At 40.4% G+C, this 27,082-nt stretch overlaps 1 protein-coding gene across 5 annotated transcripts in view; it reads right to left on the reverse strand.

Annotated features, from left to right (window-relative positions):
* BMPER (BMP binding endothelial regulator) overlaps positions 1–27,082 on the reverse strand; it is a 153,437-nt gene that overhangs the window by 2,323 nt on the left and 124,032 nt on the right. For all 5 annotated transcript variants that reach the window (XM_050309400.1, XM_050309381.1, XM_050309391.1 and 2 more), the window contains one exon: positions 4,843–4,973. In XM_050309400.1, coding sequence (XP_050165357.1) covers positions 4,843–4,973 — 131 coding nt within the window. The remainder of the gene's footprint in view (positions 1–4,842; positions 4,974–27,082) is intronic.

Raw genomic sequence — 27,082 nt, forward strand, 5'->3', positions numbered from 1 at the left:
CCAAGTTAGACTTTCTGACCCTAAGATTGTAATTTTTGTATTGCATATTGCAGCAAACCAGATCAGTGCCGTTAACCCAGCAGTATCATTTCTAAACAAAAAAAAAAAAACAAAGCAGAACAAACAAACAAAAATTAAAAATCAATTATGCTTTGGGCTACTTTACTAAGGGATCACTGAGAATGAGGATTTTTGTGCTTAATGATTCCAGTAGCTATTCATTAATTTATGTAGCTGACAGTTCAATGCATCTTCAACATAAAAGACCACTGAAGGCTCAGCTAAAAGCACTATAACCCCTCCAGATCAATATTTACACTCTCAACATTTTATATCCTGCCTTTTTAGTACATAGAATAATACATGGTTCAATAGCAAATAAAAGTCTGTTATTCTTTTTAACGGCTGTGCTGATGGCAAAAACAAGTACTGATAAAATAGCTTATAGATGACAAGGGACTCTCAAGGATCCAGATTCATCTCTTGCTATTTTCAGAGAAGTGATTGCATTATGAAGGTTTCTTCAACTTTGAGAGAGTATGAATGTCAAGGTTTTCTAAAGAACAGTTCTTTTATGGACAGAAAAGGCTGTTTTGTTTTGAGGATTGGCCTACAGTGTCATTATAATACTGCTATTATTCATAAAGAGAAAATAGAAGTAAATTTATTAAATATGTATAAGAGTGTATCAAAGAGGATGGAAGTTTTATTGCTAAGGCATCATAAATTTAAGGGGTCCCTTTTCACTAATAACAAAGCATCAGCTTCTTGCAAGTTTTACTTCTTGTGCATTTTATGGAATTCATGCATATCTGAAAAGCAGCCCTGAAGAAGGAATTAAACCAAGAATGCATACACAGTTCTTAGGACACAAAGTTGAAAAAAATGCATAGTATATAGAGAAAAAAAATTACCCTGGAGTTACAGAGAATCAGAAGCTAAATATTGGCTAGATATTAGATATCAGGTAAAAAAAAATAGCTTTCCACCTTTAACCACCAGAGCAACCTGTCTTTTAAAAACTCTGTGAGATGCCTTTAATTGAACATTGCTTTAGAATAGGTTAGAAATAAACATCTTTCAGCAACGTTTAAGATAGGCTTATTCAGCTTGTGGACATAGATCTTTTGAGAACTTTTTTCCAGCTTTACATTTCTATCTTGCTCTTCATGAAAACTTTCATGCACATGAAAGAAGGAACAAACAAAAGGAATAACTAAAAGGAAATCTAAATGAAACAGGAAATTTAGAAGGTAAAAACATGCAAGAAATATTGAGCATAGAATAAGATGTCAGATTCACAAGAGACTCTATGCTTATGTAGCGCATTAAGAATAGACATTGAATCTCTATTATCTTAAGGGGGCTGTTTACTAGAAGCTTTTCTACTTTCTCTCTGAAAATGAGCTTCCCTTCAAAGGATCTCTAACGGACCAATCAAAACCAGATATTATATTCCAGTACATGCAGTTTCCATACAAAAAGGTCTACGAGCTTCAGTTTTAAGGCTACACAGTTTCATCCTCCAAAAATGCAGTAATAGCTGGCCCATCATTCCCCCTGACCTCTCTTTGGTTCCTCTGCTGGTGGGTTTGAGGAAAGTTGGTCAAGGTCTCCTTTACACTTCCTCCTCTCTGCCCCAGAGCAAATGAGAACATATTACAACCTTCCCTCAGCAGCCACGGCATCTGTAAGTACTCCCCAGCTCTGCTCTGCCACACATGGATGTGGTATATCAAAACACCTCCTTTTCCTTCAGATGATGCCATGTAGAAGATATGATGACCTGATTTTCTGCTGTAGGCAGCCTATAATGGCATTACTAACGTGCTGTCAAGGGAAAAATCAGAAAAATACAATGGCTGCTGTTTAAGTTCCTGGGATGGCTTTTATTGTCGAGTGATTCAGTTGTTAACATGTGTTGTGATTGATCCAGAACATTCCACTTCATCAACAGTTTAAAAAATAAAAATAAAGACATTCTGCAGTAGGCTTCCCAGGGACTGCTGAAATGATTCAGTACCATGTAAACATGGAAAACAGAAGTGATGCCTTTGCACCCGTCTTTTGAGGCAAATTCCTCTCTCAGAGAACCGAGCTCTGTTACTAATAACTTCCTTAGTACACCAGCAAAAAAAAAATCAAAAACCTAACCCCAAAGTACAAAAGCTACTAATAATACTGTATTTTGCAACCAGTCCCAACAGGATTTTTCCACTCTTCTTCTAGAACATGTGTTTGGCATGACAGATGTGAGCTTCCTCAGACCACTTTCTAAGCTGGTGGGAAAATAGCCAGCTCCAGTCCAGAAGCCGTACAGTCACACAAATACAGCACTGTGCCTGAGCTTATAAACCCTGCCTAATAAGGCTATACTTTTCAGACTAGACCTGGTTTATTCCAGCCACTTTGGCAGTTTCATAGAGGAGGCTTGTATCTGTCTGCGCCTGCCTTTATAGACATGGCCGTAATTATATAGGAAGAATTCTTATTCCCCAACACAAAAGCCAAAATATGTAACATATAACTGCTGAAGGATTCCCTTAGTGGATGATATCCAGTAAATCTAATTCTATGTAAAGTTCTGAACTAATATTTGAGCATCAATGATTCTTCCTGCTTCTTCTGTTGGTGTTACACAGTTTGGACTTTACAAGTGTTTGGCAGGACTTTCAAACAGAATGTCACTCACAGTGCTTGGAATTCACATCTCCTTCTAACACAGTAAAAGGCAATAGATCTGGGCACTGACTGGCTGTCGCAGCACGTAAGCACATCAGTGCTACCTCGTGTAGTCTGCACTACATTATAGACCTTATCTGATTTTTCTTCTTCCATTGAGAGTACCCATCCCAAGAGGTCTCCCTCCCCTCTACATCCTATGGAAACCCATATCCTTTTCCTAACCCTCTCAGTTACCATGTGGATCTCACCAACTCTTTCCTACCCTAGCCATTTTGCTTACTCATTAGCTTCTATCTTCACTCCTCCAGTTAAATGAGAGCTGATATTTCCCTTATCAAGCCAACCTCATAGGACAGCAAACCTTGAGCAGCAGTATTTTGTGTAAGAATGTAGAGGGGGAGAGAGAGAAGAGCAGGGAACAGGACATGTAATTCAGCCTCCTGAGCATCCTGTTTGGCTGGTCCTCCAGAAAACACAAGTTTTCTGAAGATTACAAAAATAAGCTAAGAGTACAGCAGGCAAGGTAGAGAAACTGGCAACCACACAAGATCTGGTTTTAAAACACACAAAAGTATAATTAAACCTGACTTCAGTAATAAGTATACATAATTTTCATGAGAACACAACTCTTGCAAGTATCCCACCAGCTATGAAATGTCAAGTAGGAAATGAAATTTCACAGAACGCTAAAGTTTTATTACACATATATTATTTCTTACCTAGGAACTTTTACCTGTAATTGGGACACAATAATTATAACTACTAGTTTTGGAGAGAAAAAAATAAGCTAAAGATTTAAATCTTGATGCTGGTCAGTGGTGCCGTATAGAGTGCAGTGGATGCACTTTAATTTAATGTTTACCATATGATTTAACATAGAAGATGGTGCTATTTGTTTGGCATTGAATACTTAAGTAAGTGTTTTGAGGGAACTTGGCCATACACAGATTATCTATATTTTCTGCTTAACAAGATTTCCCATTTTTTTCTGCAACTCTGCACTGAAATTAAAAAACTCGTGTGGATTTAAACACTTCTTTCATTAGCTATAATGTTCTCTCAAAGACTGTTTTTGCCTCAGAAACTTTTCTTGTCTTTGGTAAGATGCCAGAAAAAATTGTGAAATGAAGCCTCAATTAGTTAAGTCGTGATATGTCAACACTTGTATAAACTCCTTAGGGTGGGGACTGGAGTTTTTATTCTTTTTACAGCATCTGCAACAGTGAAGTCTCAGTCTGAAGTGCTTTGGGAAAAAAAAAAAGTCACAATGCTCGTTTCATGTTCGGCATGGATGTGCTACCAGATCAACAGATTAAAATGATATGTCATTAGTGCTACCTGAGACAACATTCTTGAATAGGGTTCTCACTAAGTGACACCCTGTTTGGATTGTTCTGTTCCTTTGTATGAAAAAAAATTAGCCTTTTGGGAACAGTCAATCAAATTTAATTTGCTCTGCCACTCACCCATCCCTGATAAAATGCCTTCAACAGAAAAGGAAATTGAAGTTAAGAGAGTAGACCCTGAGCCACTCACAATCACCAAAATGGACCACAGAGTAATAGCTGTTTGACCATCACCGAGCATCCTCTTCTCAGTGGTTTTTGTTTCCCAACTACTGTTAATTGCTTTACATAAATCTGAATACATTTCCAGGCAAACCGATGCCATTACAGAATGTCCTAAATTAATGAGACCATAATCAGGAGAAATGTTCATCTGCAATATTGCATTTTACTTCAAGTGCCCATTATCACAGGCCAGTGCTTCTCACAGAAATAATTACTCACAATCACTTGCAATTAATGCAGTCCTAAACACAGGGGGATTAGGAAACTAATTATTAGGAAATTATCATAGGTTTGTGTTTTTATATTCTCATTAAATACACTCTCTCTTCTTCCCTTGTTGAACCTCCTGCAATCATATATGCATGTTGTCTCTGGAAATATAACTGTGTTTTGACAGGAGGTCACAGGAGTTCAAACATTATCTGTAATCAAGGGTTTACATATCCTGAAAGGAAAACTTCCAAGAACTTCCAAACTGGTGCAACACCAGTCCTTTCTAGATGGTTCATTTTTGATCTCCCTCCATCAGTAAAAGGATAGTTAGCCTGCACACTGGCTTACAAACAGGCAGTCTCAAAATGCTTACCTGCACAGTTCTGCTCTGGCACCCACTGGACTTTCAGACCTTCCCTCTGACAGGCTCGGGCATATGCCAGGAACGACTCACAGTAGCAGTTTTTATGGACCGGACACTCGCACATATCTGTCACACAGGACCTGCAGAACAAAGCCCCAAAACCAATAATCAAGGAGTGCTTTGGCAGATATCTACCTGAGGTTTGGAGCTGTTTACTTTCCAGTCACATGGCCTTCAATGCTACAGCAACTTGTGCTAAATGGCAAGAAAGTTAAAAGCATCCCTGGTGTTACATCCCAAGCACTCATTCCTCTTTTTTGATGTGCTACTCTGATGCAGAGAAGTCTCAAAAGTACCAGGGAACCACACAGAAGCAGGAAGGTGAGGAGATGCAAAAAACATCAGGTAGAGAGGACAGAAAACATAGCAGGAGCAGGAAAACTCCATTTTTGCAACGATTTTGTGTCAACATAAAATAAAAACTCCTTCATTCTCTAGAAAGTAATAATTTAGTAATTCTACCAATGATGATACTAGTGGTATTAAGTGTATGACTTCTGTATGTAATAAGTACATGCCCCACCATGCAAGGATGATGCCTTCTTTCCAGGTTACTTCCAGACTCTCCCTGCCACGAAGGCCCCCGAATAATATGCCTTTTTTCTCATCAGCGCCATTGCTAAGTGACAGACTTTAAGAGACTCCAAAGGAGCAGGGGTGCTGCAGCATAACTGAGCAGTTTCATGCCAGGAAATCCCCCGGGCACTTAGTAGTACCACCCACCCTCTTCTTCCATTGCATTCTTCTATGGAATCACCACGAAACACGACAGGGAGCAAAGCTGCTAACATGGCCCTATGTGAAACTGCTACTGTGTATGTCACCACTATATTTCAAGTTAGCTCATCCAGAACATGTGCCCATTTGGCACAGACCTAAAATATAACCGGCAGATTTGCAGTCAGCGGTTTCTACATATGCAAAATGCTTAGACGCTTCTGCAGATGCAGCAAGGCAAATTCAGAAATGCTGACTATCTACTGCTCCAAGCAGAAATCATTTTAAGGCAAGGTACAGGGGAGACATAGTTTGAAAATCATGCCCTCAGTTCATCTGCTTTCCACTGAGGGTGCTCTATGTCTGAACTTTGGGTGTCAGTGGGCAAGGCTCCTGCTCCACTCATGTTCAGGGACTTTTCCATTCCTGAAAGAACAAGACAACATTTGCGAGAGGCACAAATCCTCCAGAAAGACCAAGGGCTGAAGTGAAAAATGAACTCTTCATGTTAAATGCTCTTCCTGTGGACCTTAATTTTAATTGTCCCTAGGAGAAGGATAGATATAGGCCTAATTTCCCAGAAACTTTGTCCACAGCTGAAGAGGTAACAGCTTGGAAAAGATGCAAGTACCTCAGTCAAAGTAGTCAGGAGCCCTAATGCCCATGCAATGCTCCAGAGTCATTAGGAACCCTTTATTCAAAACTAGGAAAGAGGATTAGTGGTCCCTCAAACACAGACAAACCTGTGCCTGCATATCCAACAGTAGCCCTTAAAGAGGAGAATTTCCCCTTGCTAAAGTTACTGCTTAGTTCAGTGACTATTCATTTGGTTAAACCTGACAGTTCTGCTTGACATTTCCAGGAGCTTTTAACAATTTTACTCTCAGTGGACCCCCAACATTAAATTACCTAAAAATTCATGTAGACAGATGAGTAACATAAGTGCTAAAAGGTTACCTGTCCTGTTTTTACTGATATATATGTGCTGTGAATAAACAGAATTGCTTTGGATCAAATATATAACATGCACATATTTACAGACCAGTTGTTTTCATTTGAAATAACTTCACTTTCTAGGGACAATGTAATTTTATTTCACTTTTGTCCTGTGGTAGGTCCCTTTACATCTTTTCCACTAACAGATGTTGGTGTATGCATACCACAGCTGACAGGTATCAGCACAACAGATCAGCAACAGATCAGCACAACATCCTTGGCATGGTTTGATGTTGTAACCTGATAAAATGCCTTGTATAAGCACAAAGGGTCACCTTTTTATATGCCACACTAAATAACTGCACACTGTTTCCCTTGGCCACAACCTCTCTTTAGGTTTTCCTGGCAGCAGCCACTGCATATGCCATATATGCAGCAAACACCATATGCCCCTTGCAATTTAGGAGGTTCATGTCTCATTTTACAGTGAAGTACATGCTTCTTTGCTACTGCAGCAAATTATTATCACAAATAAAGACTGTATTAATTTCCATAGATAAAAGTTCATTATTGAGATACCATTTTGCTCTATTTTTATTTCTACGCCAGCCTCCTTTATCAGTCACATTTTACTGCTCTCCACTCAGATTTAGCTATTATTGATGTCCATGGTGTTTAGGGATGCTTGCCAGTGTCAGGTTGGCTACATTTTCACAGACTTCCTGCCTTAGAAATTTTAAGACCCTAAACCTGAGGTACTTCCTCTGCTTTTTAGAGCATAAATACATTTTTTTACCATTACTAAGAGAGGGATGCCACCTCTTGCACAGACTCAATGCACCAGATCAGGACAGCTCCTGGCTCACCATCAATCACCCAGTCTTTTTAACTGTTAAGGTGTTCGTGGCAAAGCTAGCACTCACCCTGACAAAGCCTAGGCATGGTCTGGGGGATTAGGGAAGTGAAGGCACTGTTTCCAGTCCCCCTCTGCAGGAGGGCAGCCATGCTCTTTGAGAGTGCAGAGAGGTTAGTCCCCTATATATACATGTGAACAACACTGTGCCATTAACCCTTGGCATTGCAATGGCCGTGGACATCCAGGCTCCAGAGTGAAACATCTGAGTTTGGCTGGGATCAGCACTATTTGCTAGAGTTCAGCAGGGGTGTCCACTAAGGGAGGTAGCATGCCATGTGCAACACAAACCATCTGGTGATTCATTACATACCTAATTGTTTGTGTAATTTTTATTTTCCTGAAATGTTTAACCCTGGTGACAGCTGCTGGACTCAAGCCCTAGGCTTGGCTGAGGAGTAATCATTAGATTGCAGCAGTTTTATTAAAGAATTACAATTGCTAATTATTTGTAAGGTTAATTGAATTAATTAACTAATGTTAAATCAAAAATTAGAGTAAAGAAACCTATATCCACAACCTAATGCTAGTTTAAAGCATTAATATTAATGGCAGTTAGATGGATTGACAGATGATGGAGAGTGGTCCTTTTAAATTGCTTCTGAAATCAACATGAGCAGGTATCTGCTTTGTTTGATAGATGCTGCGAAAGTCAAAGAGCAGTTCTGGGAAAGGACATGGAAAAAAAGATGCCTGTCCTCTGAGGGCTGCCTAGGAGGGGGACTTGCCAATGGCCCATGGGCAAGCTTTGACTTTGGGTCTGTATTCTTATTAAAACATGTTTACTTCTCGCACTTAATTACATTTCTCACAGTTACTATTGTTACAGTTGTGTTAAAGGGTTATTAAAGGATGATACACTAGCTAAATTTAATCACTTCCCCTCTCAAAAATGGGTATGCCCATAGCTTTTAACTTTTTACCCTCTACAGTGACACATTTCAAAAATTCTTCTCTGCTGCCCCAGATTCTGCTTTCTCATCATTCGTCCTTAGAATCTGATAAACAGATTTGGTGACACAAACTGCATGTACCAGAAGCTTATCTCCACTCTAACCTGAGTGGACTGTTCAAATAACAGAAAAATATGCTTCACTAAAACTTTGAAATTATGCCAATAACGAGGGTGTACTTACAAGTTGCTGTACTGCACAGTAACAGAGACTTTGGGTCTTACAAGGTATTGTGACTCTTTACCAAGAACAAAACATTTGCTTAAATGAAGCAAAAATATATTAGAAGCTTAAACATCAAAACATTACAGTCATATAGAACTAATCCCATGAAAAGACTGCAGTGCACGTTACTTATAAAATGAAGTTATTTTACAAGCTATGAAAACACACACACAGGCAGCCTTAGTTCTGCCCTCAGTGAAATCACAGAATAACACAGAGATGTAAGGATGTTGTGGTCCAAAAGAAAACTACATTTATTTTAAGGACATATTTACATTTCTAAAAAATACTTGTATGTGATGGCCCACTTTATCTGGAATCCCTGCTCTGCATAAGCACCGGAGCACAGCCAATTTAGCAGTCCTGCAGTCCTTGACTGGTACCAAGTGCCTCACTGTGATTTCTTTTGAAGCCGTCTGTGCTGCCTGCAGGGTGTGTGTCAGAGATGGCGCTAATTGGGTGTGTGTAATCACAAACTGTTGCAAGGGGAAATCCATGAAAGTGAAGGCATCCGGCAGCTGTGGGACACACCCTTGAAGGAGACAAACACACACTCTGCTGCCACATCTTCAAAGCAAACTGGATGAGTACGCTCCTTCAGCAACAGCTCTTTTTCACATTAAACCATGGAAAGTCTCCAACTCCCACAAAGGGTAAAGAACAGAGTCCTATGCTACATGCAGTATTTAAAAGAAGAGGAAAAGATCACAGCAATGAAGCCTACAGCCTTAGTCTGTGCCATGCAGGATTGAAATTGCAGATGTTCACTTGCTGAACAATAGCAGTTCCTTTTCCTTTGCAATAGACACAAATACAAAACCAGAACCATCCATTTTAGGAGAGGCTTTGTCTTTTTGCATTTTTCTAACCCCCCTTTCACAACAGGAGTGCAATGCAGTGCATTTTTCAAACACTTTGGTACCTAGAGTGGCTCTACACAGATGGAAAACACTGACATCTTCCTCTTGCCATCAGTAGATCTCAACCAATTTTACAAAAGCAATGAGAAATAGTGCATCACAACATACATTTTATGTACGTGAAGAGACATCAGGTGGTGGAGGGTTTTGTCCTCTATACTTGGGATAAGTTGAACATTTGAAAACTTTAAAGCCTGAAGGGTCATCTGCCTAGAGAGGAAGATTAATTTCCAGCCCCGCCTCCTGTGAGATACGACTTCTTGGGATAACTTCTTGTTATCTCTGCCAAATCAGTTTTATTACAAGCTTGGCCCAACTCCTTTATAGGAAAAATCAAAGCCTCTGTCAGTAGTTATGTTGTTACAAGAAAGTTTGTTTGGGCTCATTTTTTGATAAAGCTTCAACGAGTTGCCATTATTTATGGCCCCAGACAGAAAAGTCATTTCACAAAGTAAGAAGATGAGAAGACGAGCCATATTCCAATGTATAATGGAAAGTCTCATGGTGTTGCTATCACAAGCTCTCTCTTGTCTGTATGTGCATGTTTAACCTTATTTAAGTATTGAAGTGTAGGATGTAGAGCTGGAGACTTTTTATGGCTTTAAGGCTTGAGATCAAAGGCTTGAAATCATTCTCTCTTTCTCCAGAGTTTACTAATATTAATGCAAAAGCAGCAAATAACTCACAAGGAAGGTAATTTTGGAGGCTGCTGAAAACACAGAAACCCTTACATCTATTGAGTATTCATTCAAAGCACTTGCCTGGGGAACAGACTGCTCCATGCAGCAAAGTCAGGAATTTCTGAGGATCATTTCTTCCAAGACCAGGCAACTATAGCTGTCCTCCATCTGTGCTTTTCCCCACACATCATAACAATGCTAACATTGCCTTAAAATGGGGATCTGATAAAGGCAAACATAACGAAGCTAAATCATCAGTTTCCCAACTATTTTTTCTGGGAAGTGTGAAAGTGCCCAGAAAAACTGGCATGCAGGATATGTGCAGGTTTGTACTGGAGACTCCCCCCTGCTGAAGAACTCCCACACTGTTGAACTGGCTCCAAAAAAATCCCTAAAAGTGTGGGAGCAGAAAGGGAACTCACAGTTCATCTTCGGTGAGCAGTGCATAGCAAATCTACTGCAGGCATATCCTTTCCGTGGGGAAATCTCATTCCTATAAAGAAAGCACTGGCCATAAAGCTTGAGAATATGACTGTTGTTTTTGGCAGATTGCAGAGGAGGAGTTTGCAGTAGTAGGCATTTGAATTACGCACTAGAATTTCATCCTGATTCCTGACTTTCGTGCAACTTTGAGTCAACCATGGACTGTATTGCCACACTAAGCCAAGCAGAGAGAAGTTATAAAATACACAATTCCATCAAAGGGCAAGAGCTGCATATGATCTAAGATTTCTAAGGTATAGCAGTCATGTTACACACACATTGAAGAGTCCTAATTTAACTCTGAGTGCCATTGTTCCTGGTCCAGATATAGACTTGGCACTCAGATAATTAAACAGCATCACACAAGATATCCACATCCATTCCTTCCTTGCCAAGGCATCCTTCCAAAGTAGTTATTTAGAGAAGTTCAGTTGGGAAAAGGATGCTTTAAATGTAAGTAGTAATTACTGTTCATAATTTCCAACACAGCAGAGACATACTGCAAATTCAATTTCATTTCTTTGTATATCCATCTTTTTAAAAAGAAATCAGAACCCATACTTCCCTCACAAAGAGTAAGCAAAAATGGTATTTTCAAGACACTGAGTAAATGGAGGTCCATGTAGATCTCTGGAAAAATCACAGTGTGCTGCACAATATCACCACAAGCCTATACTGTGTGCTGCTAAAAATATTATCCAAAAGCCTTTGGACAAAGCCAAAGAGAGTGTTCTGTGTGTATTTTTAACCTGGCATGCTGTGCCAGAATTGTGTTTCATTGCCTTAACCAACATTACCCACAAGAATATGGCAAAATTAACAATGAAACATTCTGGAACATTTTCTAAAACCATATAAAATACAAAATTGTCAGGACAGCACTACCCTGACGCCTATTTATAATCTCTCTGAATACACAGTACAGGTGGTAAAGGCACTTAAAAGGAGGAAGAACCACAGAAAGAAATAAACAGCACAGGAACCTTCCCTCCTTCTTTCTTCATGATAATTCTCTCACTAATGTGTGAAGTATCTCGTGCTTGGATCCTTACAGGCGTCTGTGGCTTTAATTGTGCTTTCTGGTCCTGAGAATGGAAAGGTTGACTAAAATCCCTCCACGGGGAAATAGCTGAACCATGACTACAGAAGACAATGAGGTCCCATGCTGGACTCCAAGAAGCATCTGGTATGACTCAGAATATTTCCTAGAGCTGAAAGTTACAGTACTGTTGAGCAACTGACTTGTCACCTTTAGAAAGACTGGACTTTTGCTCAAAAAACTCCAACAGAATATGGAAATGTCACCCACAGCCCTGGAAGAGCTGATCCCTTGCACTCCCACTCACTTTCAGAAAGTGGAAGAGATTTTTCACCTCTTCTTCCTCTGTTTTAGTTGTTCTGTGCCACACAGAGTTTCACGTGCATTGTGCAGCCATGGTATTTGAAATAAATAGTCCTGGCATTTGAAATAAATATCTGTACGCAGGAGAACTCAAGTGGTTAGAGTTCATATGTAGCATACACCTTGAAGTGAAATAGTTAAAAAACCACTTTGTGCACAACACATATGACTCTGTAATTGGAATTATTGGAATAAAGAGGGAATACAGCATAAGTTTCTTAATCCATTTAAAACAAGTGCCCAATATCACACTGAAATGTATTCATAAGTAATGCTTTCATTTTAGTTGCTTACTGGGGTGGTATATATACAATTTGTTCCATGCTCTTTGATGAGATTACTGCAAAACGGATTTTTCTGCCTGTAAGTTTTATGACCTGTGGTCTGCATATCTAGCTGGAAAATACAAGGACCATAACAATTCTGCTCTAGAACAGACAGAGCTTCCAAATCAATTATAAAGAGGTCATTTGGAATAAAATGTTTGGATCGATAAGAAGATAAGCTAAGCAAATTTAGGAGTGTTACCTGGAATCTGACACTGAAGGTTCAAAAGCTATAACCTAGTTTCTGAAGACATGAGCTTCTTCAGTTAACTAATACCCATAGTCATCTATTTGCAAACATCCATCACGTAACAGGCAAAGATAACAGTAGCTGCAATCTAAAGCTATATGATAGGGCTTAACATGCATTTATGCAAAGATTTATGATGGAAAAAAAACCTTCTAGATGCTCTATGGGTTTAATGTTCAGAAAGAAAGTCACCTCCTATAGGATTTTCTACCAAAGATCCCATCTTTTATAGGTTCAGGGGCCTGAGGTCTACAACCCATGTGCTCATCGCTGATGTCCTACAGCCGAATTTACCCACTTTTTGTTTTCAGAATCCCATCATTTATCATAGAATGGCTTGAGTTGGAAGCAACTTTAAAGATCACCAAGTTCCAACCCATCTGCCATGGGCAGGGCAGGGACACCTGTCACCAGACCAAGTTGCTCAGAGCCCCATCCAGCCTGGCCTTGAACACTGCCAGGGATGGGGCATGCACAGTTTCTCTGGGCAACCTGTTCCAGTGCCTCAAAACCCTTGCAGTAAAGAACTTGTCTTCCTAATATATAATCTAAACGTACTCTCTTTCAGTTTAAAGCCAGTCCCCCTTGTTCTGTCTCTACACACCCTTGTATAAAGTCTCTCTTGTAGACTCCCTTCAGGTACTGGACAGTCATAATCAGGACTCCCTAAAGCATTCTCTTCTTCAGGCTGAACAAACCCAATTCTCTCAGCCTTTCCTTATAGAAGAGGTGCTTCATTCCCCTAATCATCTTGGTGGCCCTACTCTTCAACAGGTTGACTTGCTTCAACAGGTTGATGTCCTTACTGTGCTGGGCACTCAAAACTGGATGCAGTACTCTAGATGTGGTCTCACAAGAGTGGAGTAGAGGGGTAGAATCACCTCCCTCCCTGGCCACAACCTAGAGAAATTCCTAAATATCAACATTTTCTGTTTAGAATTTCTTAAGCCAGTAAGATTTCTTATTACAGATTCTGTTCTGACACAGCATAGCAGTATTCAAGTTACTTCGACTGACCACACCGCATGTGTAAATCATGTCTTTCTTACAAGAGGAGAAGAAGTGGAGGATGTCTTACTGGACCTTCTTTATATCTATATCATTATTCTACATTTCCATTCACTGCCTGCACATGCTTAGCTTAGCTCTTACACTGCTGAAGTGCATTTGCCTTACGACAGGGACACTCCATCATAATGGAATTTTCAGTGTCCTCTGGCATAGCTACCAAGGCAAATCCATCATCATTTTGATCTTCTGCATTATGTAATTGATATAAAATTTTATCTTTTTCTCCCTGTCTAGACTTGATTTTTAAAGAATACTTCCCCCCAGTCTCCAGTTCTTTAGGCATAATTGGAGACTGAGCTGGCATATCTTATCTAGAGAGAGGAAAAAAACAATCATTTAAATTCAATTTCAAAAAGACAGACATGTTTTAATATCTAACTTTATACATTAAAGTGTTACTTTCAATGAACAGTCAAACTTTGTTATTCTGTTTCATACAGTGCAAATGAACATGGCATAGACTAAATGGTTCTAATATGACTGCATCAACTTTCTTCCTGGTAGACAGAGAACCCATTAGTGTATTCTGTGTGACAGCCCTCATCTGAGAAAAGCCAGAGGTTTTTCATGACCTTATAAACATCCTAGATAGAGCCTCAAAAACTATTGAGAGGTTTTGAAGTCATGGCCCTACAGAAACATAAACCATGTAGATAAACCAATAGCATATTGTCATAGCCATTAGATAAATATATAAAATAATTCAAGTTTTAAATCTTCCAAAATAAAAATTCAAACCAGATCATCTCCTTCTGTCTACTGACAAAATATATTGTGGTCCTGCTATTCTATCTGTCATAAAAATATGTCATATCCAATAACAAGCACAATGAGAACACGAAGCAGGAAATATTTCTGAACTATAAACATAAACTGAAGTTATCTTCAGCTTTTGATGATGATTCAGTGTATATATTTCCAAGGAGGTCTTGTGATATAATAATAAACAGGCTGGCTAGTTTAGAAACTCACATTCTTAAACTCTGTGGAGCCCACTCCCTGGCTTAATCCATATAAAATTAACTTCAATCAAGCGTTTTTTTTCCTCTAGGTGGCTGCAGAGCATTTAAAAAGTTACTGGCTCCAGATGGAAAAAGAAAGAAAGAGAGCAAGGGAAAGCACAGATAGAAGACTGCTACTTAGAAAATAGCTTTCTTCCTCATCTTACTCTCTTTAAAAGCAAGAGCCAAATTTTTGTCTCAGCAAAGTCAGGCTCACTGAGCATGCCATCTTCCAGCCTGTCACATCCTCACAGTACATTTCATCTCAGAGGTCTCCCTGTTTGCTCCTCATCAAAGTAATTGCTAAAAAAGGACTTGGAAGAAATGGCACAAGAGCCAGCTTACCTGAATTGAAAAATTCAAAAACCCACTCTGTTTCTGGTTTTTATGGCTTCCTGGGTGGTCCTGGCCCAGACCCACACAAAGACATAGGCACATAAAGCATGATTTAGGCAGGATTCAAACACATGAATGCAAAACTGCGGTGCTGGTGTGGTTGCCCTGACGCCAGTGAGGTTGACCTTTTCATGCTGGATACTTGGTTCCTGCCTTCATATTTCCTGAGGCACCTCTGCTTTTGCTCTGCATGTTCTCAAGACCCCGTGGGCATTGGCAGGAATAAGCCTGACTGGCACCCCAGAAGTGAGGGTCACCAAGGACGGCTGTCTTAAAACAGTAGCAGTGCTGCCGTGGTCCCATTCAAAACTCAAAAGACCAGAGGGAGAGGGTGAGCACAGTGATATAGGATTCTACCAGGAGGTGGAGACCTGGTTTCTCCTCTCTGGTCAATTTGACTTAGCCTGCTACTTCACATCCAGAAAGCTTTGGGTAAGATATGTTTTGCATACTACCACTGTTCTTTAACTTTCCTGAGTGCAAGATCTCAAATGCCAAACACTGTACAGAGCACGAAAACACAGTGGATGAAATGCTGGCTCCAGTAAAATGGATGGGGATTTTCCTGCTGACAATACAGGAGCCAAGACTCAGAACTGTCATCAGCCTTTTTTTTTTTTTTTTTTTTTCTTCAGTTCTGTACTTCCAGGCTTTGAAGAATCCAGACTCTTTCAGGACACAACTGAACATTAAATTCAAGCTTCCTGAATTTAAATGCTATGAATTAAAATTTCCTGTACTAGACATAGTGACTCCATGACATATCAGCCTGTCCTGGGAACCACAGAACTCACACAGATGTTATAAAGCCTGGCTCAAACTTACCTTTCAGTGTGTTGGTTTGCACACAGTCATTTACTTGGCTAGATACAAAGACAATTCAGATGTAAATCAGCAGTCGTTAGTAAGAAATTACAGCAAAAACCTTGAGCAAACTCTCCCTATCATAGAACAATCATGGTTATTTTTCTTGCTCATCTGTGGGTCATGTCCAATGGCAAAGATGCTAAGAAAAATTTCTGGGCTTGGTCTTGTTATCCAAAGTCCTAAACATCTAAATATGTCTTTGCCTCTTTTTGTTGGCTGGGCAGAGGCTCCACGGAATAGATCAGTGCCCTATGTTAGCCACCTTAAACGTGCTGCCTGGTGGAGCCACAAAGCAATTTGTTCTCTCTCCATCACTTTTCACTCCATAAAATCTTCCCTGGCCTCCCTACAGAAGCAGCGGAGAGATCTCAGAGCTCTACCAGTTTGTTACGAAGCTTGCTGTCAAACTTGGCAATGGTTGCAAGCTACCATATCCTTTCTCACCAACAAAGTTTGTGGGTAGAAATGTGCCTTTCAGGCTTTGGGAAGAGGGAGGTGGCACAGCTGCAGCAAAGCAGCCCATACAGTATGACTCCCGAAGAATCCCAGGTGATGGGAGAAAGAACTCCCAGAAGGCAATAAAAAAGGAAAAGCTGTTGCTGGAGGTTGTGCAGGTTGTGCAGGAGGTTGTGTCATGTTCTCCATGGGTCCTCTGGAACCAAATGTTTACAGCCCATACTTCTAGGACACCACTGATTTCTTCCCTTTGAGGTGAGCATGTGGTACCCCATCAGTAGTTTTTCTGCTCCCATGGATCTTTCCACAGGTGGGGAGCCTGAGGGCCCAAATGAAAACATGAGCAGATTAGCTCTGTCAAAACAAAGATCCTGTTTTTGTGCCAGTGAGGAAAAAAAAAATGAGAGAGTGGGGAAAGCATAAAATACAGTGTATGATATGCAGGAGGAAAATTGCTTTTTAATAGAATCTTTTCTTTCAAAGTTTTCCATTAAACTTTGGTCACTTGCAGTGAAAGTTTTGGAACGCAACTCCCTCATTCCCTTAGGATGGTCTGAGTGTTATTATGTTAGTAAGGAAGCCCAGCTTACTCCTAGCAGAGCTACTGTATGAAACACTTCAATCTCAAGCCAAAGTGTAAGGAGTAAAAGCCTCTCCTGATTGATTTTCAGGCACCATTCTGGGGCCAGTGATTTTTATCATATGCAAAAGAATCTTTTGTTGCCAAGTAATAGTAAATCACAAATGATCACATCATAATGAACTAGATTCTACAAATCCAAATGTTAGCCATATGATAACTAGATTTCAAAGGTATATAACCAGAATGAGCAAAGAAATATATCAGAAGAGGGAAGGAGGTATTGGTCATGAAACAGGGCAGATGAACTGATGAGTTATGAGAGAACATTAGAATCTCTTCCTTCCTTCCCTTCCTCTTTTTTCCCTTCCCTCCATGCTCCCCCTCTACTTTCAGTGATACAGGGCATATCAATATTAGAAATAGCTCCACCAGAAGAAGAGGAATAACTGCAGTACCAGCAGTCAGGAAGAAAAAAATATGGAAACAAGTAGCAATACCGTAAGTCTATCCCCTTGTAGAAGGCAATGGTGGAGAAGTAAGGTGGAGTAAATCCAGTCACACATATATGTAGCAACTTTTACAGTTCAGAGACACTAGGCAGGCAGAATGAAACCTATGCCTACCAAGATGAACCCAGAGAAAGGATGAGACACTTCATTAAGATAAGAGGGGTGTAAAAAAACCTCGTATGTATCTGCATAAGCCCTATCAGTTCTGTGTATTAAAGATAGCCATGGTCTCCAGGAACATCATTTAGAAGACTTCATGCAGACTGACAAATCATTAGGCACCTAAAGATCAGGGGAAATGACAAAGTCTCCAAGGTGCAATTCACCCCACAATGTAGTCAGGGTCTAGCCTTTTCAAGGTGTCTTACTTTCAGATCTATTTTCCTGGGTAAAGACTGAGCCTTTTGCTTTGGTTCATGCTGAATTCTGCATAAAATGCTACAGAAAGTGATATAGAAAGTGACAGGATTTCTCCTTGCTCACTGAATTTATTTGTCTGAATGCAGTCTGCTTTAAGTGTCTGCCCTCTCACCAAGGCCAGGACTCATTCCTCTAAGTTGCAAGATTGTGGCTCTTAAACATGCTGTTGGGAGAGCTCTGTTCTTTAATACACTTCAGAAGAAACACTCCAGTATACTGTACCAAAGCCTCTGTCTTCCATGTGAATTTTGTAAATAAGGTCTATGTTAACCACAACCAGCACCATTCTGTTGTATTTTCCTCTTAGTGTGCACATGTGTATATACAGATTTGCTCCTATTCTACTCTTAGGTCAGTAATGCAATAGGCTATGCATTGCACTCCAGGTTAGGCAAAGGTCTCGTTTACTCAGTTGCTTTTGTATTGCACTGGATACCTTGCCTTTTGCTGGAAATACAGAAAAACAAGAGGAATTTAAATTTTAGCATTAGTTCTCTTGCCAAATAGGTTGATGAAATCATATAGCCATGGAGATTTGTGCATATTCAGCACACTCCATGTGGATGTCAGCTGCACTCAGACCTTACCTCTCTCCACTTATAAGAAAGACTAGCACAGAACATGCACAGAAATTTGAAGTTCGTCTTATCTTGAAATCTTTTCAGAGAGATTATATTACTGTGAATGGTAAGCCCAGTAACTCTTAGAGATCTGTTTATGTAACAGTAGCAGCAGCCAAGGAAAGAAAGAATCAAGATGCAATGAATTTCTTGATCCCATCTGGGCAAAGAGTACAAAGGGAATCATCACGTCTGCATGAAGAGAGTGATGGTGATGGAGTATTAACAGAAGAGGCAGAGTCCCTGGAGTCAAACACTGTGGGAATGAGTAAAAGCCACAGAAGGAAATGGAGGCTAAAGAGAAAGGCCCACAGTAAATATCTGCAGATGCTGTTGTTTGCAGTGGGGGCTGAACCAACAGGGATGTAGTCATATACACACGTTGCACCTCACCAGTGGAAGAATATTCTTTTCAAGATCAAAAGTCAAGCAGCAATAAAATCCGTGTCAAAAAACATAGGCAGAGGAGGTTGTGCATGCTCACTCATGAACATCTGCACTAAGAAGCCGCTTAAGTAACCATGCAACAGCATGGAAGAAACATCTGCAGCGTGTAGACCACCAGCTGTGCAGCAATAATACTTTGAATATCCAGAGTGCCTTTCATCTGAATACTGTAAAGCATTTTCCAAACAAATTAAGCTTCACAACACCACTGTGAGCTTCTTATTTAATGGTAGGATTATTTCATCCTGCACCAAAATGCCATTGTTGCCAGAATGAAAAGTAACACCTGTTTATCATCTCACAGAAATGCACAATTTTCACGATGGGAAGTGACAAAAACGGTGTAGTTAAGTTAAAGTGCAGGAAGACTTGAGGTAGTCAGAATTAAACATTTAGAAATTAAAATCAGAAAACCATAGTATTAACCTCCCCTTTACTTTTTATGCAGACTGTCACATTAAGTTTTATCCTCACATGCTGTTACTCTTTGGTCTTTATTTCCCATTGGGAAAATACAACTTCCTTGGGTGTATACTTCTAGGAGTGTCTACAGATGTGCTCAGTATAGAAAAGTATCTTTCTTGATTGTGTATGCTCAATAAAATGTATTGCTGTGCATTGCAAATAGCTTTCCTTTGTAGTCCTTCAGATCTGTTTTTATAAGGCATCTTGATGATTATACAACAGCACTGCCTTCCAAGGCAGCATGCCATTTAGTAAGTCCTAAAACAAACTTCTTGCTGTGTGTGCTTTCAACCCCATGGGGTCCTCCATGTAAGCAGCCTTCTGACCTGACTCTGCTGAGTTAGTGGGATGTGACTATGTTTCTTAAGAACAAGAAGAAAGGTTGGAGAATATGACACATACCCAACAAAGATAGGAAATATTACAGACACCCCATTATCATTTCCTCTTTCTGCTTCTTAATACACCCACTTTTCAATCCCACTGAAATCTTAGTGGAGGAAGCAGTTTGACAGGGAAGTTGTAGCAGTGAAGCAGACTGTTTCTTTATCAAATGAAGTTCAGTACTGGCAGAAAAATGTATGGGACAGGCTGTCCTGACAGCTAGACATACATATATCTTTAAAACTTGAAATTTTGAGGGCAGCAAGGAGATTCTGATCTGTGCTTGACACCAGCACCCCAGGATCCTAACCTATGAGTAAGGCTTTTTGATGTTACAGTTAAATAAAAATAGCAGCCAGAACACTGAAATGACTAATTGCATTTCTAAGCAATTGTTAAGGGTGTTTGGATATTAAGCAAATAGCTCTAGCTTTGGCTGAGTACATTTCAAGCATTTCTACATTCACCATCTCTGAGCTGGTCCCAGCTGCGCATGTGGTGGTTAACCTCAGGCCAACTTCTCCCTTCTCTCAAAAAGCTGGTTACAGGAGGACACAGCCTGGCTTGAGAAAAGAAGGCTCTTTCATGGTTAAGATTTTCCAGAAACACTTGATGTTGGTATAACTCCGTTCCTGTTGAAGCCCAGGGTAAAATTCTGCTTGTCTGTAATGCCAGGTATGGTTGGCCAGCACCACCTGCTTTTGATGTCCCATCCTACACAACCACCTCTGAAAAAGTTCTCTCAGACCCACAAACTGACTTTTCTTCAGAAAGAGCTGTTTCTTTTCTCCATCGATGCAACCAAACACATGTGCCAAGTAGCTCACTATCCCGCCAGGACTGACTACTTCATTTCAAATAAACCATAAAATGGCATGAATTACTTGGGGAGAATAAAATGTTCCCTTTCAGTGTGTATGTTCATTAGTTTTTCTCTTGTGTGCCCGTTTTGTCCGTTTGTTTCATATAGGATTTTCCTTAGCCATATTTCAAAATGGTGACTAGAAGGATTAAGTCTTAAAAGAAAAATTCTCATTTTCAATTCTATCACATGTAGGATAAACAGACCATCTACTTTTTGATATGATATTAAGCTGGCCACACAGTCTGACCCGTTTAGAAGAACAGCAGTAAAGTGCGAGGGACTTAGAAAGGTTACTGTCCATAGAAGTATCAACGTTTGTTACCAACATCTATTTCCATTTTGGTTTTCCTGGATCATAACATTTGAATTGTATTTTGTGTTTCAGTTCAGATAAACCTCAGAGCTTGGAGGGTAACACAGCTGAGACCAAAGCTGCACACCAGCTCCAACTCACCAGTTGAAATGATAGAACTGCATTGTTTTCACAAGACAAGGAGAAGAACTGAACTCTCCAATCCCAAATCCAACATCTGTTCCAATTTAGTAACAAACTAAACTCATTCTCTATCCCCCATACACATATCCGCACATATGCACAATGGAACACTCAGTTTTAAGAACATTCGCCTCTGGATCTGGATTCATGTTGGGCCATTTCTTGTTTCCAGACCATAAATCAGTCAAGTTTCACTAGAAAGAACGAAGATTCACGGAGAGCCCCAGGCAAGGATCTCTACCCAACTTTCCTATCCCAAAATCTGGCTACATTGTATTTGATACATCTGATACATTATATTTGTTTTCAGCAATGGAATAATATCATATGTGATCATAGCCTCAGCAGTGACAATTTACAAGTCTGTTCCCCCTTATCCTTCTACATCTTGTCCTTCACAGAGCTTGTATTCATCTTCAGAAATCACACAAAAACTGTGTCTTTTCCCAACTCTGCTTTGAACCCCTATTGTTTTAGAAATATGGTAGCAAGAGGAACAAGAAGAGCTATGAAGGACAGCAAGGTTGAACTGGGGACACTGAAACCCATGACTATGTGGCTGGAGTCAGTCCCTCGTGGCCTCACTGTGGAGCAGCTTATTATAGAAACACAGAATATTCTGAGTTGGAAGGGACCACGAGGATCTTCAAGTCCAACTCTGAAGTGAATGGCCTGTACAGGGATTGAACCCACAAGTTTGGCATTATTAGCTCTAACCAACTGAGCTAATCTCAAGCAGCACCAAGGAGCCAGGGTTGAAGCATCTTCCAGGTAGGCAGCCAGTCACTTTGAGAGACTTATCAGGAAGATGTGGTGATCTCACAGTTAACTAAACTCAGGTCTTGACTCAACAGCTTTTGTGGTGATGCTAGATAAAGGAGTCCCCCTGCACCCTTCTTGCCTTAGCCGGTCCCTCCTTGACTCAGACAGTGCTCTTCTCTTTATATCAAATAGAATCCCAAAGTTGAGGAAATTGGAAAGACATTGCTGATGTGCTCCAAAGACTGCAAACTGCAAGGTGGGGAGGGAGCTGGTCACAAACAAATACTTTGTGGTTTCGCACCATGAACTTCATGAGGGCAGTAGCCAACCTAGTGCTTGGTGGTTTTTATGCCAATCAGAAGCTGCAATGGTAGCAGGCAGCCCTGAATGCTTGAGATCAGCAGCTAAAGCCTCACAAGCATTTCACTGTTCCATAGTCTGTTTTCATACTTCATTTTACACACAAGTACATGGGCAACTTGGAGCCTCAAAAGTAAATGCATAGCACAAGTCAGTGCATAGTAAAAAATACAGGCCCAAAGCATAACTACATTCATGTGCTACTACAGTACATATTTTTAAAGTCAAAGTAACTTCAAATGCCATCTGTTTCCTGCTAAGCTTGTGCAGCTTGTGTATGTTTTAACTTGTGAAAAATCCTAAATTTTGTACTTACAAAACACTGGCAAGGTAAGAGCCATAGCACTAAAATCTTCTTTTTAACAAGAAATCCAGTGAAGTAATGTATTTCCACAGACTATTGACAGCACAAGTGGGAAAAGACTCCAGCATCTTTACATAGCTTCTGTTGAGGATACCATTTTGCAGCTAATTATTTATGTAGTTGTCCCATAACAGAGGGAATTCACCATCTCATTTAATCCAATTTGCGTACTGCTCACTGAATGCAAACAGCTTTTAGCCCCAGGCTCAATTCAAACCAGAGGCAGTTGTTAAATTATTTGCATTGATGGTCAGATCTCACATCTGTGTGAATGGAAGAAAGCAATCATGCCAAGTCTTGAGTTTGTTCTCAGCAAGTTCAAGGCAATGGGCAGACCAAATCAAGGAACCTCTACTTTCCTCTCTGGGACCTAGTTATGGGAAGGCACAGGAATGGTGACAATTTGGCAAGTGATTTGTCCCACAAAACATGCAATTCATGTCTCCAGCAAGGGGAGAACCTGACACCATCTCCTAACTTCTCCATTGCTCTGCCTTGCAAGCTGCTTCATTGCTATCGAGCCTTTGCTTCAAAAACATCTGAGTCAGAGCTCCTCTCTCATTTTTTATTTCTAGTTCCAGTACATTCCAGAGGATGAACAAAATGCACAGATCACATTCTGTGACTGCAGAGTGATATATAAATCACATTTCTGGGATACAAGTGCTTCCTAGGGCTTCCTCTGATGCTGCCTGAAGCGCTGCAGACATGTGCTAACTGGCCTTTCCAAATCCCAGCCCTTTACAATGGGAAGTGTAGCGCACAGTCTGCTGCATCTGACTTCCAAAAGCAATGGGGAATATGCACAGAGGTGGAAGATGCCTGTGCCTCATTGCTATTATCATATTACTTGCCTAGCATTTACCAGATTTTATAGACATACGCTCTCTTAGCCCAAGGTCTTGGCTGCATCGTTTTAGATTAATCAGGCCTGAGCTATCCAGGTCAAAAATGGGGTCATAAGGGGTGACATTCAAAACAGAGAGTTTCTCCTGACAACAGAGGCAGCAAGTGCTGTCCCATATTACAATCTGAAACAAAACAGCAGTTTTCCAGTAACTTTGTGAAAAATCTATTAAACTGACTGGACTCCACCAGCTGTGATGACAATCCCAGTACAGGGGTTTTTTTCGTGTTTTTTTCTGAAATAGTGACCCAGAGATGTTTTTCTATTCATGAGACAAATAGGGAAACAGCAGGTTAAAGGCTGAAAAGAAGAGCTTGGCTAGGAGCAACAACACTTCTCCACTGTTATAATTACTTATAGTTACTGTTAATATTATTGCAATACCAAACAAAATAGCTCTATGCTTTTATGGGGCAGAAGTCGCAGGCCCTATGATTCACTGCATGCAGTTGTACAGCAGTCTAGGGTAGGCTTAAAACACACTTCTTTATTACTCTCGAATAAACATGCGAACCTGCATATATGATTTTCTGGAGTGGCCTCAAGCAAATCATCTCACCTGCAATAAGACAGATGAAAACTGTACCATTTGGATTTGCCCCACAGATTTGCCCCACTGATGTAAAGCAGGAGAGAGCTGTAGAAATTACCACGCCACAGGCTTGCACGGAGAGCATTCCCTGGAGCCAGTAAAACTGGCAATATGCGGTCCTAGCTCTCTGCATATCCTGAACCACAAAGGGACAGTCCCTGTAAAGATATCCATTTACACAGCAACAGTCAAATTTCTCCATTTAGATATCCCCTTTGCATTGTCAGTCACACTCATGGTCTTATCTCCAGGGAACTTCCAACAGCTTCGTATTCTGGTTGGAGTGCAAATTCCATAAACATGAAGCAGACACCTCTGGCCTCTGGAGCAGCCCTTTTCCCAGAAACCTACATAAGAAAACCCATGGCACTCTGAAAGACCACATGGTAGAATGGAACCTTTGCATTCTAAAACCTTTTATTGCTGTTTCCAACCATCACAGGAATCACACAGCATCCGAGTCAGAAAATGCAGACACCAGAGATCAGCTAAGTGGCAAATACCTCTCACTCAAGATCAAGCACCCATCTGCTGCCCTCAGAACAGACTTCTCTCCAACCCCCAACTCACAGGGACTCTGAAATGTGGTGCCAACCTTGCTCCTCCAGCCATCAGACTGGAAAAGGTGGCAAATTTAAACTCTACAGCCTGCTTCTCCTACTTGCCTTCCATAAAACACACTCCCCAGCAACACTGCCATAAGCTCAACAGAGAACACCAACCTTAGCAAAGCTGTTGAGTTCATTGGAGACCTAAACCCAGCAGAACAGACCCCTCCACAGGCACATTTCTGCTCTCTGCCCACTAATTGGGCAACGAACACAAAGTGAAAACTGCAGTGCTGAGCCAATGGATAAGCTGCCAGGAAATTTCAAACTGCACCAAGCATGACAGCCAATGGAAATCATGACATAAAGTTCAGAAGAAGGTCACTGCTTCAAAATCTCCTTCTAAAGAGAGATTTTTGTCATGTTCTTTCCTTCACAAGCATGCATCAATAAAGCTAAAAGACAGAGAAGAAGGGGGTATGTGAAAGAGAAGCAAAATAAATTTTAAAGTACTTTTTGCCTGGGTGGTTCAGGCACATGTTTTCAGCTTTTGGTACAATGTGTGCATCTGCAGAACTCTGCACTAATGGGGATTTAATGGCAGCTCATGTTCTGCACAGCTGATAACCTACCTGCACCATAAGGTCACTGGAGATGGACAGACTCTACAGTAGCACCTGAAAATCAGTTCTCTCTGACTTGGGAGGCTTTATCTTGCATACTCAAATATTGAGGCTTTGACTGATGTATCACTGGGCTGGTTCATATGTGATAGAGGACAGAGCTGGGACTGAGCCTCACGCTTTTCATTTACCCAGCTCCAAAGCACAGCCACCTCCTGAAGGTTTCAAAAAAATTTTATGTTTACTAAAAATTTCTGAAGATTCAAAATGAAAGACCATGGCCACCTGAAGAAAAGGGATTACTTCCTTGCAACAGTACTCTGGTCTTCTCCTGTGTCTAACTATGCAACAGCTGAGTATATCACTGCACTGCTTACAGCTTTTCTATTTAATATCTTAACAACACATAGAAATATTACATTACAGTGACTGCTCTCCGTTAGGATTGAATCACCTTTGTATTAAACAAGGGGAAAGAAAAAAACCACAAAAAGCTCTGGGTTTTCTGCCAAAAGCTGTGTGCTCTGCTTTGACTAAGGTCCTCTAGGAGCTCTGCACAAGCTAATGCAACTAATTTAAGGTATTTTATCTTATGCAATTTGGATATAGTCTTAGGTTTTCTGGAAGTAAAACAGAAACGTGACACCTGTTCAGCTGCAGGTTTTTTCCACTATCCTCATGTCATGCTTCATGGCAGCTTTCCATATTTAAAGGCTATCATACCTGGAACCCCATCTCCTGTAGTGATCTACAATCATTTATGTGACTTCCTAGATCAAGCCAACATAAGAACCATGTGGACTCACAGAGTCAGAAAGCAGATTCAGAGATGATCCAAACAACCAGCATGGCTACACTGCTGAGAGAACTGTCAGTCAAGGCCACTTCTAATTCCACTTGATATAAATACATAACCTGCTAACTAGCTGCTAAAGAGTTCTTGATGAGCTGTTAAAATATTTGCCTGTAACTTGCTGTATAGTCCTTAGTAGAGTCCACTTCTCACAAAGTGATCACTTGAAGCTTCTATAAAATACAGAGCAAAAAAATGCCACTTCGTGTTTTCAGAAAAATCAACTCACAACAGAAACCCAGGAAGAGAGACCAGCAGATCTCTCTGTCACATCCACCACATATGCAACTCCAATGTAGAGGATAAAAAATTAAAAGACTTGTGGGTAGGAAATGACAAAGGGCAATTAAAAGTATATAAAACTTTCTCATGGCTTTTCTCTGGTGTTTTCTGCAACACAAATGTCAGAAGATTAATTTGTTTACTATCCGCAGATACAACAATAACCACAACTGCTTCCCAAAGAACATTCAGTACAGCAACACTCCAGGTCCCTCTCTGCAGCCAGAGTTTTTCCACAGCGTCCTCTGGGGACTGGCACCAAAGAGAACACCAGTGCATGGTCCTGAAAACACAAGGTGTCCTACCTAGCTCAGAGAGCTAGGTTCACTGTTAACAGAGGAGGAGAAAACCCATTCAGTCTGCTAGAAAGAAACCAGAAAGAGACATAATGCAACCATGAGCTAAAGTGCACCTTATGCCACTAAAGGCAAAACTCTTACTCATGACGCTATTCCTGACTTAAAAATATTTTAATATTATCTTTTTAATATTATCTTTAAAGTATATCACTGA

Source organism: Myiozetetes cayanensis, unplaced genomic scaffold (assembly GCF_022539395.1).
Source record: "Myiozetetes cayanensis isolate MyiCay16 unplaced genomic scaffold, myiCay2020 scf1, whole genome shotgun sequence".
Lineage (NCBI taxonomy): Eukaryota > Metazoa > Chordata > Aves > Passeriformes > Tyrannidae > Myiozetetes > Myiozetetes cayanensis.